Source organism: Tribolium castaneum, chromosome 2 (assembly GCF_031307605.1).
Source record: "Tribolium castaneum strain GA2 chromosome 2, icTriCast1.1, whole genome shotgun sequence".
Lineage (NCBI taxonomy): Eukaryota > Metazoa > Arthropoda > Insecta > Coleoptera > Tenebrionidae > Tribolium > Tribolium castaneum.
In genome coordinates this window covers 17950904-17967870 of record NC_087395.1, presented here as the reverse complement: position 1 = coordinate 17967870, position 16967 = coordinate 17950904, and the positions used below count along the sequence as shown (strand labels likewise).

Sequence of the window (16967 nt, the reverse complement as noted above, 5' to 3'; positions counted from 1 at the left end):
CGATTTTGAATTTAAATATGGCGCCCATTAGTCGCAAGTTTGAGGTTATGTTGTTTTGATTATTCGAGGTTAGGGAACTAAAAACCGTAAAAATGCCGAATTGGGACCAAATTCAAGCCCAGTTGAAGCACCCAGCGAACCCGGTCGTGTTTTTCGACATTTCCGTCGGAACTACGGTACCAATAACCCAAAATTTCCGAAAACTGTATTTTTCGATTACAGGAAATCGGCCGAATGATTTTCGAGTTATTCGCAGACGCGGTCCCCAAAACCAGCGATAATTTCCGCCAGTTTTGCACCGGCGAGTTCCGCAAAGACGGCGTGCCGTTGGGCTACAAGGGGGCTAGTTTCCACCGAGTTATCAAGGACTTTATGATCCAAGGGGGCGACTTCGTCAATGTAAAAATCACGGGATGCGATTCCGCAACTAATTAATATTTTTAGGGCGATGGGACCGGCGTTATGAGTATATATGGGGGCGGAACGTTTCCCGACGAAAATTTTAACCTAAGACATGACGGTCCTGGACTTCTATCAATGGCAAACAGCGGCAAAGACACCAACGGTTGCCAGTTTTTCATAACTTGTGCAAAGTGTAATTTCCTGGACGGCAAACATGTGGTGTTTGGACGCGTTATTGACGGACTTCTCGTCATGCGGAAAATCGAAAACGTGCCCACGGGGCCCAACAATAAGCCCAAAATCCCGGTCACAATTGTACAATGTGGCCAAATGTAGTAGTGTAATTCAAATTTTAATAATAAAAGCACAAAATAAAACTTAGTTTAAATTTTTATTTTGTCAGGTTGGTGGTCCCATAACCTCACTTGTCAAAAACGTAAATAATCGTGAAATGGAAAATAAAAAAATATCGTTCGGTTTCAGCAAAATTAGTAAAAAGACCGAAATCAGGTCAAGTGTTCCGAAACCCGAAAATAAGATACAGCTAATTGACTGTTTAGAGGGTCAATCAATTAAAATAAAAGGGTATGTTTCGTTTTTGAGGTTATGTTATTTTTGCCAAAAACCTCATTTTAGTGCCGTTGAGGAGACAAATGAGCCGTTGGTGATACCAATCCAAGGCCCATCAAACAAATTAATAGACCAAATAAAAAAAGCGAGGGAAAAACACGTCAAACCTGAAGTTAAAGAAGAGACAGGGGAGGCAAATTCTGTGCCAGACTCTGCCCTATCTCTTGACGAATTAGCGGCAAGAGAGTTAATCCGAGGTACTTACCCTATGTTTCAAGTGATTTTCTAGTGTGAATAAAATTTTCAGAGGCACAGACTCGCAACACTGTACAAAGCGAGACAAAAGTCTACTCCTTGCCTTTAAATGACGACAAGTTTGTGGCAGAGGGGGCACAGGAGTCGTCTCTCGACGACTACGAAAGTGTACCAATTACAGATTTTGGTATGGCGATGTTACGTGGCATGAATTGGAAAGAGGGAATGCCAATTGGGAAAAGGACCAAAAAGTTGGTTTAACTTTTCTAAAACACATCCTGAAAATGATTTTTTCTAGATCTGAGGTCCCAAAAGTCCCAGAGTTGCGCCCCAAAGGCCTGGGCTTGGGTGCCAATAAAATGGTCAATTCCAGCACCCCTTCACAAAGTGTAGATAAGGAGGGTAAAGCGCTCCAGCTTGTGAAGGGGGCTTACGGTAAAATAATAGCCGGCAATCACAGAAGTCAATACTGCCAAGTCCAGGGTCTGGATGACGAAAATTGCAGAGTTATAGTGAAGACAGCTCTCACGAATGAGATTTTAAGCTTAAATGAATTTTTAATTGTGCCAGTCACGAGTGAGGAGTATAATAAGTGTTCAAGGGTCATAAGTGAGTTTGCCTTCAATTGTGGGGTTTTGAGTGATTTTGAGGTTTCAGACAACGCGAAGTATGAGGAACATGTGGAAAAATCGGCGAAAGTGGAGCGAGATCGCTCAAGGTCACGCTCATCAAGTCGCGAAAAGAAGCACAAGAAAAAGACGAAAAAGAGTAAAAGCAAATCGCGGGGCTCGGACTCCGACAATGATGTCAGGAGGAGGAGAAATAAGAAACATTCAAGGCATGGAAGCAGCGATAGTGGGTCGGATCGTGATTACAGGCGACGCAAGGGCAAAAATAGGAGATGAGGCTTTTAATTAAATATATTTTTCTACAAAGATTTTCTTTTGTTGGTAGCAACCACAATTACTGTCCCTGTTCCAATTGAAATTTATGTGTGTCATTTTGGCCAATTACGGCACCAATGCGATTACAATAGACTTGCTGTTACAAATTAAAATAGACTCTGATTTTGGCTGAAGGTGTCGCAGCGCTGAATTCGCGTTTTACTCATTCCTGGCGACTATGAATCGAAGTAAACAATTTGTGAAAGTCACGTTGGATTATTGAATTGAAAAACACAACCGGTTTGCTCAGTGTGGTTTTAGCAAATTGCCGATTAGGAATTATTGGTTACATGACACGGTAAGTTATCACATCTCAGTTTTTCTATTTTAAAAATTTAGTTAAGTGGATCAGGTATTGGATTGGTGGTAATTTATTAAGAGACATTTTTAGATTATTTTTCTCACTGTGTGATAAATTACAACGCGTGGCGACCACAAAGGAATTTCCGTGAGTTTTTTTCTGACATTAAAAAAATATTATTCCATTTGGACGTTGGGCAATTGCACAATTGCTACTAATTAAATTACGATGCAATATACTCGTGCAAACTTATACACGGTGTTGAGCTCAATTCGGCTTCAGTTCTCAACTTCCAAAAAACGTTTCTTTAACAAAAATATGTAAAGAAAATAACCCCTAAATTAAAAAATGCTGAGATTGCTTCTGTAGCTTTTTACCGAAAACTTGAATTAAAAAAAAGGAGGCACTAGTGGTTCTGGAAAACGAACACCCATAAATACATAGTAATTTTAAGTAATTAAGTTATTTGTTTTGGTATCTATGAAATATTTTTTTACTCCAAAATGAAGTTAATTTTTTTGAGAAATTGTTTTACATTATTTTCCACAATCATCTACCTTAAACAAATATAAACACGCAGTATTTATTAAATAATTTAAAAAATTATTTGTAGTGTTCTTTACTCTTGTAAAAAAAAATCTGGTAATGCGTTTAATTGTTTTAATTTCATCAGCAAAGTTTATCATCGGAGTTAATTTTTTATTTTATTTTTTTTATTAATGTTAATCTAATTGTAAATTTGAAAATAATTATTCACCATTGTGTTAGGGAACGATTACTTAGTGTGAAACATGAAAACATTAAAAATAATGAAAACTGAAGAAGTTTACAAAATAAGTTTGTAACTCCAGATTTTAAAAAATATTTTCCCGTAATCTACACAACGTACCACTGAGTCGTCGGTGCACCTTTTTTTTTAAAGAGTGTTGAAATTTAACATTACGTATTAAGATCCCAAACATGTTTTTTTTTTATTATTGCTTATAACACTAATATTTGACATCCTTTCAAATTTAACAGTTTTATAATAGAATAACCGTTTTTTTATTAATGCTACATTTTGACATTATTCCAAAATTTATGGCTTCATTGGTTTTTGATAGGGTAACGACTACTAATGACGTCATTTGAATTTTTGAATAACAACCCAACAATTTTTTACTGTTTTTGATAGTTGTTTATGTTTCAGATAAATTTAAAAAATATAAAAGAATTAGTTAATATAATTTAAAATAATAAAATAAATTTAAAAATTTTACGATAACGTAGATCTACTGGATTTGATGCACGAAAGACTTAAACTGTTTTTTGTTGTTATGCCAGTTCTAACGGTATATAGTATATTTTTAGTTATTACGCGTATTTTCGGCGATAGAAGAAGTGATCAACAACTAGCTATTCGCATATTTTGTTACTTTATTCTAATTGTTCGCGATTTCTTCTCACTCACGCATGGTAAAAACCCAGTATTAACCTCAGTAGTCTGAAAAATAAATAAGTATATTTTGGAGGTCGTTTTAAAACTAACAAAAAAATAACAAAATGTATTCGAATTATTTAAGCAAGATCAAGTGGATGAGGACGTCTTCTAGTTTTTGTTTCAAAACTTTTTGTATTTAACATATAGCAAAAATTAATACGTAAAACCGCTACAGAAAATTTTATCGTTGTGGATAAATTAAAAACTGCACGTAGTTTGCACAAAATGTTGTTTCTGAAAGTGTTTTACACATTTTTTTTACTTTTGTATATCTGCATAATTTACACGCAAAGGACTCTGTTCTTGCCGTTTTTTACGTAGGTTTAAAGAGTGATTGTTACTTATTATTTTTCTAATTTAGCATAAAAATTAATCACAAAAAATAATGGAAAAATCACCTTATACTAAATAAGCAAGGACAAAGAAATAAAGCCTTTGGTATTTAATTATTCTAATTATTTATAACTTTATTCTTTTATTTTACTTGAATCAACAAAATAAACCCAATTTGTACAAACTCAAATCGACGTGTTACAGCAAGCCACCAAGATTTGTAAAAGCAAAACTAAGACTAGAAAATAAAATTTACGACAAAATTCTGACCAGTTACACCAAAATACAAGCTTTATCATAATCCAACTATGATTTTACTATGCGGGGATAATTAGTTCTTGCATTATCTAAGTTTATTTTTTTAGGTATATTTTTCCTCATTTAATTGTGTCACTATTATAGGGGTCTGCAAATTTAACTAAGTACAAAATTTGAATTACACAAAATTCTCAATTTTAGCACTAGTTATTATCCGTAAAATTTGAAAAATGTGTCTCTAGACACACTAGATACTACCAATTACGTAAAATTTATTGAGCCGAAGCTGATTGCAAATAAAGTACAAAGTACATAATTCGATTGATTTTTGTCTAAATTCGTCGATATTTATGCTATTTTTTTGATATTGTACCAATATACTCGCAGCCTCTTTATGGTTTTGTTGTATCTATTATTAGCTCAATCGTCGGTTTAACCGTTTTAAAGAATGTTTTTTTTATTTTCTTTTTCAAAAACTAAAAAAATCTTCAAAAATGTTTACTACTGTTTGATATTTTGTTGCAGCACACGTATATTTTTATGTACAGTTTTAGCTTAAAAAAACGATTTTCAAATTTCTTTGTTATAAAAAAATCTTCTAACTTAATTATCCCCATAAGACAAATGAAATAAACATTTTAAAATCAAGTTAAAAATGAATACTTCTTGAAGTGTACACCCTGTATTTAGAAGGAAATCAATGCCAAGTCGTTATCGCAGTTTGAACAGTCTGAATTCTCGAACAAGTAATCATCTAATTGCATTATAAAACCGTAATGTTTATACCGTGATGAAAGGTTTTGTTGAAATTGTAGAAAATCAATGGGCCATTAAAAATTAAAGCAAACGCGCATAAATCAGCCCCTCGTTACGAAATTACATATTTTGCGATAAGCGATTACCACGTGGACAGCAAGCCGTTTTTCAACAACAAATCGTAAAAATGCCCCTTTTCCCATTTTCCACGTAACGTATAAGCGCTGTGGGCCGAATCAATATCCTCGCAACTGGAATTAGTTCAGTTGTGCAGTTACGTTTTGAATCCTTTGCAGATAGGTCCAGTCGCTTTCTAGCTTAAATTTTCCTTTGCTTTCACCACTAAAGTGTCGCTGATAAAAAGGAGTTTCAAAGATTAACAAAAACGGCTAACAGACAAGTTTTTCGTTTACTGGCCACTCCACACGTGGAATGGAAGAAAAGTCTTCGAGATTTTCGGGTAACGATTTGTTTCTCTTTCATCAATTTGTAATGTTAATTGATGACCGGCTCAATCAAACGTTATTAGCGAGGCGCGACTCGCTTTATTGCTATAAAAGCGATTTATTAGTCGTGTCAACAGTTGTGGCTGTGCAACATGAGCAACGATGGTATTTTTCATTTTTTTGTACCCAAAATATCGATTTTCGCGACCACGCCAAATTCCCGCTCGGTTTTATTGATTTTATGAAAATTCGGCGGATTAGGGCAACGTTCTCTCGCGTATTTTCGCAAAAATAGACCGCAAGCTTGGCGCAATTGCAGCCCGCTTGCATCCATGAATGAAATTTGGGTCAAGCCTTTTTTTCGCATTAAAAAACCGCTTATTTGTAATTATTTGTAGTGTAGAGCGTTCAATATCTCTTATCGTTTTGGCTGCACCTGCCCAAATGATGGGGGAAGTGCGTCATCAACCCATCGATTTTACAAAAATTGTCTATGGACAGTAAACACGTAGATACCAATTGTACGCTCCGTAATGGCCAAGTGCCAAGTTGGGTTAAAACCAAACAGCGAATGTCTAGCATTTTATTCAATAACGAGGTGCTTTGCCCTTCCGCACTTAATTTTCTCCCGTCTTCATGTTTCTAGACTATTTATTTGCCCAAATGTCATCCGACACTGCCGATGCAAAAGTGGAATGTACAGAACAGCCAGGTGAAAACAAAGAGTTGACCGGGATCAGGAAATGGGTCGCGGAAAACTTGCTCCTTCTACTGACTCTCCTAGGAGTTGCCGTTGGCGCTGTTGTCGGTGAGTAGAATTTAGTGCCCTTTTAAACAAAACTAAATCAAGTCAAATTACGCAGTTGATAAAAATTTCCGAGCGATTGTTCGAATTTGCTGCATGCGTGCTCCGATCAATAAGTAATATTCGACACAAGCAAGTCCTGATTGTAGTAGCTTTGCCACTGATGCCGACTTCTTGTGTGCTAGATTTTCCCATGATGCAATAATCAGCCTTGGCCTTAAATTCGCTTCTAAATAGGAAGATTTTAATTGTGTGGGTCTTCTCTTAATCGCATAACACTTCCGATATCGCACGCGCGCCACCCAATTGAAAAAAATTCCAAGTAAACAAGAATGTATATTTAGCGCCGCGTCAAAGATTAATTAAAAATGATCTTCTGGGTTCAAAAATACCCCGGACTGGCATTATTTCAAAACGTTAATTGCCGTCCCGATTTCAGGCTTCGGCCTCCGTCCGCTGCCTCCATCAAAGAGCACAATAATCCTGCTGTCGTATCCCGGGGAGCTGTTCATGCGGATCCTCAAGCTGATCATTCTGCCGCTGATCATGTCCAGCCTGATCGCGGGGAGCGCGAGCCTGAACGCGCGCCTCAACGGGCGCATCGCCCTCAGGACCTTCCTGTACTTCCTGGCCACGTCGGTGATTAACGCGGTGCTGGGCGTGATCCTGGCCGTGCTCGTCCATCCAGGTGATCCCGGACTCAAAGCCGACAAAATCGAGTCGGAAGTGCAGAAACGGAGCGCTTCCGTCTTAGATAGCTTATTGGACTTGGGCAGGTAACCACTTTGGCTAAATTTAATCCGTTGCAACACGAGCCGGACGGGTTTGAGTACTTACACCAATCGAGGGACACGCACACGACAATTTTGGTTTACTTGGCATTTTTATTTTTAGAAACGTCGTCGCCGATAATATTTTTCAAGCCACTTTTCAGCAAGTAAGTACTTCCGGGGGCCGACTAGGGGGTACTTATTCAAAATGATAAACGCATTTTTCGATTTTGTCTCAAAATTTTGACGGCAATAGAACTTTGTCGTACCTGAATTTAAACGATAAAATAGCATACTGAAGAAAAAAAAAAGAAATATGTGTATGGTGCCATCACCCAAGTGCCTCGGACCTGACCTAACGACCACTAGTAGTGACCGGGACCGACGGCTTAACGTCTCCTCCGAAAGACGAGTTAGTTGCGATCTTTTGGCATTACATTATCCGGTCACCCATCCAAGGAATGACCGGGGTCAGTGCTGCTTAACTTCGTAGATTTATTATAATCTATGAAATCAGCTAACCTATGCTAACACGCGCGACCTTTCGAGCACGACGGCGTAGCCGGAGTGCCCGAAATAGAGCAAGTGTGAAAGACTAGTTATCCACGAATACTTTACGTTATTTTTTTTATTGGTACACTTTGAAATAATAAATAGTGATATTAATATTAATATTAATATTAAATATTAAAGATCACTTGTCATGGAATTGATTGTCATTATTCGGAAATAAAATTAACTAGACACCCTCTGGTGATGACTTTTGAACTATGTCGAAAACAGTAAATAAATTTTCGTAACGCCACATTTAACTGACATTTAATGAATTGATCAACAATTTTGCGTGTATAGTGTTAATTACTTACAATAGAAAGAATTACTTTAAAAGTACGTGGTGGTAAATACTAGCGTTGACTTTGGTTCTGTAGTTTTTCGTGGTATAAAGTGTTTATTGTTGGAACTTGAAAGTGGATAAAATGTGAAAAATATTTAAATTTTGATTACAAAGTGTTATCAAACAGTTGTCTAATTAAAGATTATAAGTAATGGATCACAGCGAACACAAAGTTTGGCTCAAGAAACCAATAAATTAGTGAAGTGTTATGAATTTTAGGTTAGAATTTTCCACTGAAAAAATCATGAAATGCTGCGGTAAATCTACAAAACTACAATAAAGATTAACAACTGCTGATACATTTAAACGTAAATTATGCCAAAAGGTAGGCTTTTCAATGTCTTTGTAATAATTTTCCAATAAAGAAAGTGAACCAAACAGTCATTCGTTATTCGTGTTTTCCTCGTCATCTCTCATTTGTCAACATAAGTTTCTTGCATCAAAGATGCAATAATCATTCCGCATAAGCAATGTAATAATTGTGAAGCCCCAAAATTCGTACAACGCTCAAAATATCCGAATAAACATTTTCCCGCCATTTATGGTTACTGTTTTCGACCTAGCTCAGTGGCGCCCCCAACGGTAATTTTACTTCCGAATAATAAAAAATCATTAAAAAGTTGCCATTTATACTTCACGTTTTTTGGGTTATTGATGTTGCCATGGACATTAAAAAACGCGCATTTTTGAAAGTTGGATTTATACACGTGGCTGCGTGCTTTAAATAAACAAAATAGATTACAAATAAAAAATTAACTCAAAAATCCTAATGCTGTTTCCTACAATTCCACCTACTAATACAACTAATAAATACAATTATGTTAATTATGTTGTTTTTCGTCTACAAGTTAACTAAAATACATGTAAAATTTTGGTTAAATACGAGGCAAACACATTATGTGTATTTTAGTAAAATGGTGTCATTACGTATTGGACGTAAAATGACATATTAAACGGAATTGTGTATGGGGGTGGATCTGTAGAAGCTCAAGATTAGATTTCCCAATCAGAATTAACGTGAAAAACTAATTGAATTATTACGTGTTTGGAATCAATAAGCGTTTTTTGTTTTGTTTGTTGAAAATAAATATTTTACGAAAGAAATAACTAGTGCACTATCAGCTCCGCCAAAATTGTGATCATGGAAGAACAAAATTTTTCGACATATTCCTTTGCTTTTTGAATTCTGCAAATTATATTAATTTTTTTGAAACAACCTACTCTGACGATTTTCTAAGCTCATCATGAAGAACAAACTTATTTTTTTCAGCTCAATTGGCAAGCTACCTTTACGCCTCCCTAAATTTTAACAGCGGTCTTAATTTTGTGTCAAATTGTTAGCTTTTAGAGTCGCTGTCTGTTAATAATACCATGCTATCATTTTGAATTTATAATTAGAGTAGACGTTTTTTTTCTTTGTGAATGATAAACTGATGCAAACTGAGAAAAAAAACTGAAAAAAATTATTCTAGTTAACAATTATCGTTTGAAATTTTATTGTTAGACTCTTACAAGTTTAAGAAAAAAATTAGTCTAATTATAATGTCAAATGGTCACAGGTCGCATATTTTAGTGTATCTTCTGTTATTTTTTTGTTTTATTATTATATTGTTCATTCATCCTGAATCGCGATTATTTTTGATTCCGTTTTGAAGTGAAATATTGAGTGGCTTACGACAAGACTTATCTAAAAAATAGGATTTGTTTTTCTACGATATAATTGATTATTTTGCCTTCGTTTTTAACATAATAAAGAATTAGTACTTAATACCTAATAATTCAGAAAAAATATGTTCAAATTATTTAGTTTCAAGGCCTCTACACCACAATTTTTAACGCCTGTTCATTTGTTCCAAGCCCACATTAGTTGTTAAAACCCGTTGTAATTCGGTTGTTATAAGATAATCCTCGAGATAATAACATGAAACTGATTCAGTTTCTAATATACAGGGTGACCCAGGCGTACGTGCAAGCTCCATAACTGTTTTTCGATGCGAGCTATCAACTTAATTCTTTTTTTTTAACGATTGATTTTATAAAAAGGCATATTTTAGAAATTATGCAATTTGTTTATAGTGTGTTTCGAAATAAAATACCTAACTAAGTTCTGTTTTTTTAATAAAACCCCAAATTTTTGTGACATTTTTTTAATCTCCACTAAATTGTTGATACAACGCAGGTGGGTTTCTTAAACTGTTTGTTATATTTTTTTACTTATGTCAATTTGTTTGAGTAGACCCACAGAAAAATTTATAACTTTAGAACTATTCAAGGTGACTTAATAAACTTTTTTACAATCGATTCCTCAACCTTTGGCGTATATTTTGCAGTAAAGGCGAACTCTGAGTCGACATTCCATGGCTACTACGATTTTCTGAAACTGACAAATTACAGACGACAATGACACCCTATATTTTATTACATCATTGATGTTTTTTTTTGAAAAAAAATTGAGTAAGTCGTAAAATTTAACATTTCTATACTATTCTGAAAATAATATCTTTCACAACATTAAAAATTGTTACAGAAATTGTAACAGAAACAGGAGTACATCACTAAGGAAACAATTTTAGTAGTCTTTATAAAAACAGAAAAGTATGATTGATAGAAAACAATGGAAAACTTTCGAGAAAAGTTATAATTTTTTATGTCTACGCAGACATTATTTTCACAAAATTTACATAAGTCAAAAACTATGACAGATAACTCAAATTTAATATTTTTAAGACTTTTTGAGAAATATTTTTAATAGAAAAATATTTGGCTGTTTCCATACTTATAGCGACTCTGTAGTTACTTTTGTTGTTTTGCTGAAGGTGTTTTCAGCCTCGAAAATCGAAAACGTCGAATGTTTTTTGGTAATGTAAATGATAAAATCTAAAAGCAATCAATACTTTTGGAGGGTTTCATAAAAATACTTTGTACTTTAGGTGTATATTAGTTTTTACCAAAAATGTCACATATTCGTTATTGTAAAATTAAATTTTTTTAATTCTCAACCTTTTCGCTTACCTTAAATAAGCGATTCTTTACTGAGAAATTCAATAATTTTCAGGGATTTTGCCAAAACAAAGCAGATTCAGTGCAAATTCAAATCTGAAAATTATTTTTGCAAAATTATAATTTTAAAAAGTTTTTTACCCAACCTTTCAACGTAATTCCAAGAAATCTTGCCAAAACGAGTCAGAAAATCAAAATTATGAATGTAATTCTTACCAAAACAAAATTATAAAATTACATCTGAATTAGGTTTTTTGTCTGTTACGTTCAATTTAAAACTTTTTTTGAGAATTTTATTAATTTTCAGTAAATTTTCTAATACAAGTTAGAACATGGCAAAAATTTGTCTGGGCTTCTATTTTTGTCGAGCGTTTTTACTGAGAAAGACTGTCAGAACAAAAAAATCAGAATTTGGCTATTTTATTAGTCTACTTCACTTTTAATTTCGACAAATTTAGATTTTGCATAACAGGAAATACAGGGTGATTTTTCAAAAACTTAAATATCTCATAACATAAACAAAAAATTAGGAAATTCTGTATTTATTTAGTGTAGTTTTGAAAGTTGTAACACCAACCCACTTTGTAATACAAACAACCCCTTTAAAATTTTAAATGGCATTGCCTTCTTTATGATACTTCAAATGAAAGGTATTTTTACTAGAAATTCGGCTCTTTTTTGAGTTTCAATAATTTTTTATGAAGTTAGATTTTACGCTGTTTTCAATTCGCTGTTCAAAAATGGTTCCTTTACTATAAAGTCGACTTTGAAATTTAATGTGCTTATTTTCGGAGATATTCAAGGTTTTTAGAAAATCACCCTTTATAGAATGTCGCCTGTTATTAGAGCTGTTATTACGAAGATATATTAGCTGTTTCAAAACTATAAAAACGCCAACTTCGCATATTACCGAATTATTTTTTAAATAAGATTGATAAAATTGTAATTAATGTTTAGATCTCGCAGTAAAATTACATTAGCTATTATTTGTCTTGAAGTGCATAAATAATTAATAACAGCTAATTTTGAGAGAACATGCGACGTTGGCGTTTTTATAGTTTTGAAACATCTAATATATCTTTGATATATTGATATTCTAATGAAAAGATTTGTTTATTAAGAAAACGCTGTTAGAATGTTGTAATTTTTTTGTGTAATAAAAGCAGCCCTAAACCACTATAATTATTCAAAAATTCAAAATGTTAAAATTTTATTTAGTGCTGAATAAAGGCAAGCAATTGTTAAATTGTTTTAAGGGTTCAGGTACGACAAAATTACCTTTCATCAAAATTTCATTCGGGCTAAAAAGCCATAAGTAAATGAGTTCTTGGGGTAAAAAGGGAAAGGCGAAAGGTGAATCGTCATTGTCTATTATTACCATCATGCTAATAAATACCCCCTGCCTATCCCGGTTTGTTTGCGTGACTGTGGGGCAGATGGTACAGCGTTTCGATTTTCCAGGCCCACACTGATTACGTCAATGTGACCGAAAGAGTGTTTAACGAAACAAGCGGCGTATTTTATACCATTGACGTCACAATGGCTGTAATCAAATACAGATCAGGAACCAACACGATAGGCATCGTCGTTTTCTGCCTGGCCTTCGGCACAATCCTTGGCACTCTGGGCCAGAAGGCCAAGATCGTCATCGAGTTTTTCTCCGTGATTTTCGACGTGGTGATGAAGATGGTCACCGGCGTCATCTGGCTGACTCCCATCGGGGTCAGCAGCGTCATCGCGGGCAAGATCCTCTCCGTCAACAACATCGCGCTGGTGATGGCCCAGCTGGGCTGGTTCATCGCCACTGTCATCATCGGCGTCTTCATCTATCAGCTCGTGATCATGCAGGCGATTTACTGCTTATTCTTGCGCAAAAACCCGTTCAAGTTCTACTTGGGCCTGGTCCAAGGGACCCTAACGGCCTTTGCTACAGCTTCCACAGCTGCCGCGCTTCCTGTCACCTTCACTCTCATGGAAGATAAGCTCAAAATCGATTCCAGAATCACGAGGTTTGTTTTGCCGATTGGCTGCAATATTAACATGGACGGGACGGCGCTCTTCGTCGCCGTGGCCTCGGTGTTTTTCGCCCAAACCAATAGTATTTATCTAGGAGTTGGGGAACTCATCACTGTTTGGTAGTCCTCGACTGTTTTACTTCGTTTATTCAATGTTGAATTCCAGTTTTGCATCAACGGCGGCGTCGTTTTCCTCCGCTAGTGTCCCTAGTGCCGCCCTGGTGCTCATTCTGATGGTTCTCACAGCTATTGACATTCCTGATCAAGATGTATTCCTACTGTTTGCCGTTGATTGGCTTGTGTAAGTACTAGAGTCGGGGAGCAAGCCCCTAAAGACAAAACTAATTCGTAAATAAGTAAAATTTTCTGCCGAGTTCGATGCAGAATGTAGTTTTTAGACAAATTGTGTGTTTACATCACTCTGGAGATAGACACTTCATTTTTTGCAAAAGATTTCTCCCTGAATGTTGACTGTTAACGGGTTAGCAGTGTTAACTCAAACTCGCTCAAGCTTTAGTTTTGACTACGGATGGCAATAAGTTAGGAGACGAAACGTGATTTAAAATTGCAGGATTTTCTGAACCCAAAAATATAGTACGGCAGAGTGAATATGAGGGCGTTTCAAGCATTATACCGTCTTGGTGCCAAATCGTTTTAAATTAATTTAAATCCAAACAAATCACTCATTACGTGGAAAAAAAGGCAGACCTGTTAATTTAACAGCAAAATGAAGCAAATCCATCGCTTGAGCGTCTTTCAATGACTTTGAGGTCTAGTTGAAGATAAGGATGTGGTCTCGCTGATTTTTTTGTAGTAATTTAAATTCTCTACAACTTTCTTCTTAACATTTTTCTTGTATCTGTAACCGTATTTGCAGCGTTTTTAAAAATATGGGGCAGAGTGCAAGTTGGTAAAAGTTTGAAATTTTTTTAAAAAAGGTTTACGATTAAATTTTTGCATTATGTTTATATTTTACTATTCAGAATTTAATGCTCTGTCTGTATTTTTTGTTTGCTATGTGTTAACCGTTACACAAAGACAACCATTTTTTTTTTCAAATTCATTGCTGTGAAAACTTAGACTGCGCTTTCTGTCGGCATTAACGGAACTATCGAGGACGGGAACGTTTTATTTGTACGTCGTTTCGTATCCTAACCTTTAGATATTCGTATTCTGAAGTTAGACACTTCATTTTTTTGCAAAAGATTTCTGACTGAATGTTAAGTTAAGTCTTAACGTGTTAACAGTGTTAATACAAGCTTTATTATTTTTTTAATGAAATAAAACTAATGGTTCAAATAATTGTCAGAATCACTTTCGGATAGTGATAAAAGACATTCAGCTGAGCGTAAAAATAAACTCCGATTTTTTTGCCGTTAATTTTTTTTGTTACAAACATTTTGAGAACCAAAATGGTAAATAATAAGAAGAATCAATTAATGTGACATCAAAAAACACGTTTTTGGTACTTTAATCGCTTGAAATTATATAATTTAATCACATTTTTTTCCTTTTTTGTCAATTTGTTTTAAATATCTAACTCAAAAATAAGGTAAATAACTCAAAAGTGTCTGAAATCAGGTAACTAATGAGTAATAAACATTTTTCCTTTAGGTACGATCATAATATTTTCACGGGGTTTGATAACAAAATTATTCAATGTCTAAATCAATTTTAAATAATTTAAACAGCAAACATTGACACAATTAGATGATTTTAACTAAAAAATATCATTATTAACTTTGTTCTTCTAGCTTAAGGTGGATTTTACAATCGTCAGGTAAACCCCTACTATAATTACTATGGTTACAATTGTTACAACAATGTATTTTTTAAAACTAGTCCACCCTAAACGCTTTAAATGAGAGGGACTTTGCAACAAAAAATCATGAAATATACGCAGAAAAAATTAAACAGCTGACTAACTTTCTAAACTTACCACAATGATTGATTATTATACCCTTAAAATTAAATGAATATTGCTTCGTACCTTTTTTGTGTATTTTAGCTTTGATATGCATAACTAGGTAACAATATTTTCACAGTATCTGTGAAACCTATGTTTAAAAAATGTTATGGTATTGAAATTTTTGTAAATATTACAAATAAATATGTAATTGACGAGAATTTTCAAATTTACCATCATGTGATGCTGATTTATTGAGAATAGTTAGGATAGTTGTAATCAGAGACAAAAACCGATTGCAGGAGCTCGTTTTATAACTAGACACATCTTTAAATTAAAACTAGTTACTTAATTTTCAGTTTCAAGCAATTTATCATCATTTTAAGCGATGCTAATTAATTGATCTTTGTTTATTTGGATCTCAAAATGTTTGTAACAGAAAAAATGAGCTGCAATTATTTCGGATTCTTGTTTTTAAAATTAAAAAATATGAGTGGTTACAAAAATACTAACTTTCGCGTGTTTTCGCAGTTTTCTTTTGGCAAAATTAACCTTCATGTGTACGTTCAAAAAAAAATGGAATTTATAGCTTGAGCCAAAAGGAAGATATGAGGATGTAAACACAAAATTTGCCCAGATTTTGTTTTTTCAAAAATGTTTTTGTATCCGTATTTGGGTGGCTTGCTCCCCGACTATGGCTTGCCCAAGTTCCAGTAAACAATGCACATTTTTCAGAGATCGATTCCGTACCACCAATAATATGTTAGGTGATTGTTATGCGGCCGCTGTTGTTGAAAAACTGTCGAAAAAAGAATTGATGGCTTGCGACGCAATTCTTTTCCAGGTAATTAACTGTTTCATCAAGATATGTGTTCGCTTACAATTTTTTTCAACAGGAATCGAGCAGTTTCGATAATAACCTACAAAAAGACTTCGAACCTAGTGATATTGTTATAGATCGTGGACTAAATAATGGTGCTACAAAGTAATGCAATATTTCAACAACCCTAAATTAATTTGTGATGCTAGTTTGTACACACCATAGTTTAGGATTTAGCTCAATGAATAAACATATTTATGTATACATATCGAACATTATTTTTTAATAAACTTGCTCCACTCACATTTATTTACACAGTCATTACTCATTACTATCAAGCTATAAATCACAGATGTTATTTTGATTGTTTTGTTATATTTAATTCGTTTTTGTATTTAACAAAAAAAAAAACTACAACGAACTATCACAAAAACAAACCGAAATTAATGTTATTATTTTATAGTTTCTTTCACTCGAATCAACTCGTTTTTGAGCGAAATTTTGACACAAATAATCCGAAAAACCTCCTACTTGATTGAAAATTATGTTAGTTTTATTTCTTTTAGAAAAATAAATCGAAGTTGGTGTTCTTTTAAAGCAAATATCATCAACATGATGATGTAAACACTGTAAACAGATATTCCCCTAGAATAACACTTTTATAGAAGCGGAACATAATGGTTGGCAATGAATTCCTAGCTGAAGCCATCTAGCCGCATCATCACGTACTAAAAATGGCGCGAACATGGCCTCCTTGATGTATGGAGACAACTTCGTTGTTCAGGCCTGGCGCATCGATAAGCTTCAGCGGTTTTTTCGAAACCGTAGATGGCGCCCTATTTAGCGCACTGACGTTTATCTGACAAATAGCATTTGTGAGGTTAAATCCGAAAAAAATTAAATTTAACAAGTACAATCAGCAGAAGAGAAGGTGCAAAAGAGCCCACATTGTTAATGATAAATTCTAAATACAAAAACTCAAAAAAATTAATAAAGTAGTAGAGTTTTTTC

General features: G+C 34.3%; 3 protein-coding genes across 5 annotated transcripts; all 3 read left to right on the top strand.

Moving 5' to 3' along the window:
- The first annotated feature begins 13 nt into the window (after nucleotides 1-13).
- LOC658476 (uncharacterized protein) lies at nucleotides 14-783 on the top strand. The gene is made up of 3 exons (XM_964864.4): nucleotides 14-176; nucleotides 223-399; nucleotides 445-783. The coding sequence occupies exons 1-3, from the start codon at nucleotides 93-95 to the stop codon at nucleotides 736-738; spliced, it is 555 nt and encodes a 184-aa protein (XP_969957.1). The 5' UTR covers nucleotides 14-92; the 3' UTR covers nucleotides 739-783.
- A 23-nt stretch (nucleotides 784-806) lies between these two features.
- Nucleotides 807-2162, top strand: LOC658551 (uncharacterized protein). Its single transcript, XM_015984824.2, has 5 exons — nucleotides 807-987; nucleotides 1039-1229; nucleotides 1280-1478; nucleotides 1526-1836; nucleotides 1885-2162. Exons 1-5 carry the CDS (start codon nucleotides 854-856, stop codon nucleotides 2130-2132), a joined length of 1083 nt encoding a protein of 360 aa, XP_015840310.2. The 5' UTR covers nucleotides 807-853; the 3' UTR covers nucleotides 2133-2162.
- Nucleotides 2163-2293: 131 nt separating this feature from the next.
- On the top strand, nucleotides 2294-16222 carry Eaat2 (Excitatory amino acid transporter 2). Of its 3 annotated transcripts, none has more exons than XM_008194755.3 (8): nucleotides 2294-2469; nucleotides 6392-6553; nucleotides 6990-7326; nucleotides 7445-7487; nucleotides 12677-13350; nucleotides 13397-13531; nucleotides 15872-15980; nucleotides 16033-16222. In XM_008194755.3, exons 2-8 carry the CDS (start codon nucleotides 6409-6411, stop codon nucleotides 16123-16125), a joined length of 1536 nt encoding a protein of 511 aa, XP_008192977.1. In that variant the 5' UTR covers nucleotides 2294-2469; nucleotides 6392-6408; the 3' UTR covers nucleotides 16126-16222. The 3 variants fall into 3 exon arrangements, with proteins under 3 accessions (XP_008192977.1, XP_008192969.1, XP_970097.2); XM_008194747.3 differs by lacking the exon at nucleotides 2294-2469 and adding an exon at nucleotides 5558-5759; XM_965004.4 differs by lacking the exon at nucleotides 2294-2469 and adding an exon at nucleotides 5769-5910.
- Nucleotides 16223-16967: the final 745 nt, after the last annotated feature.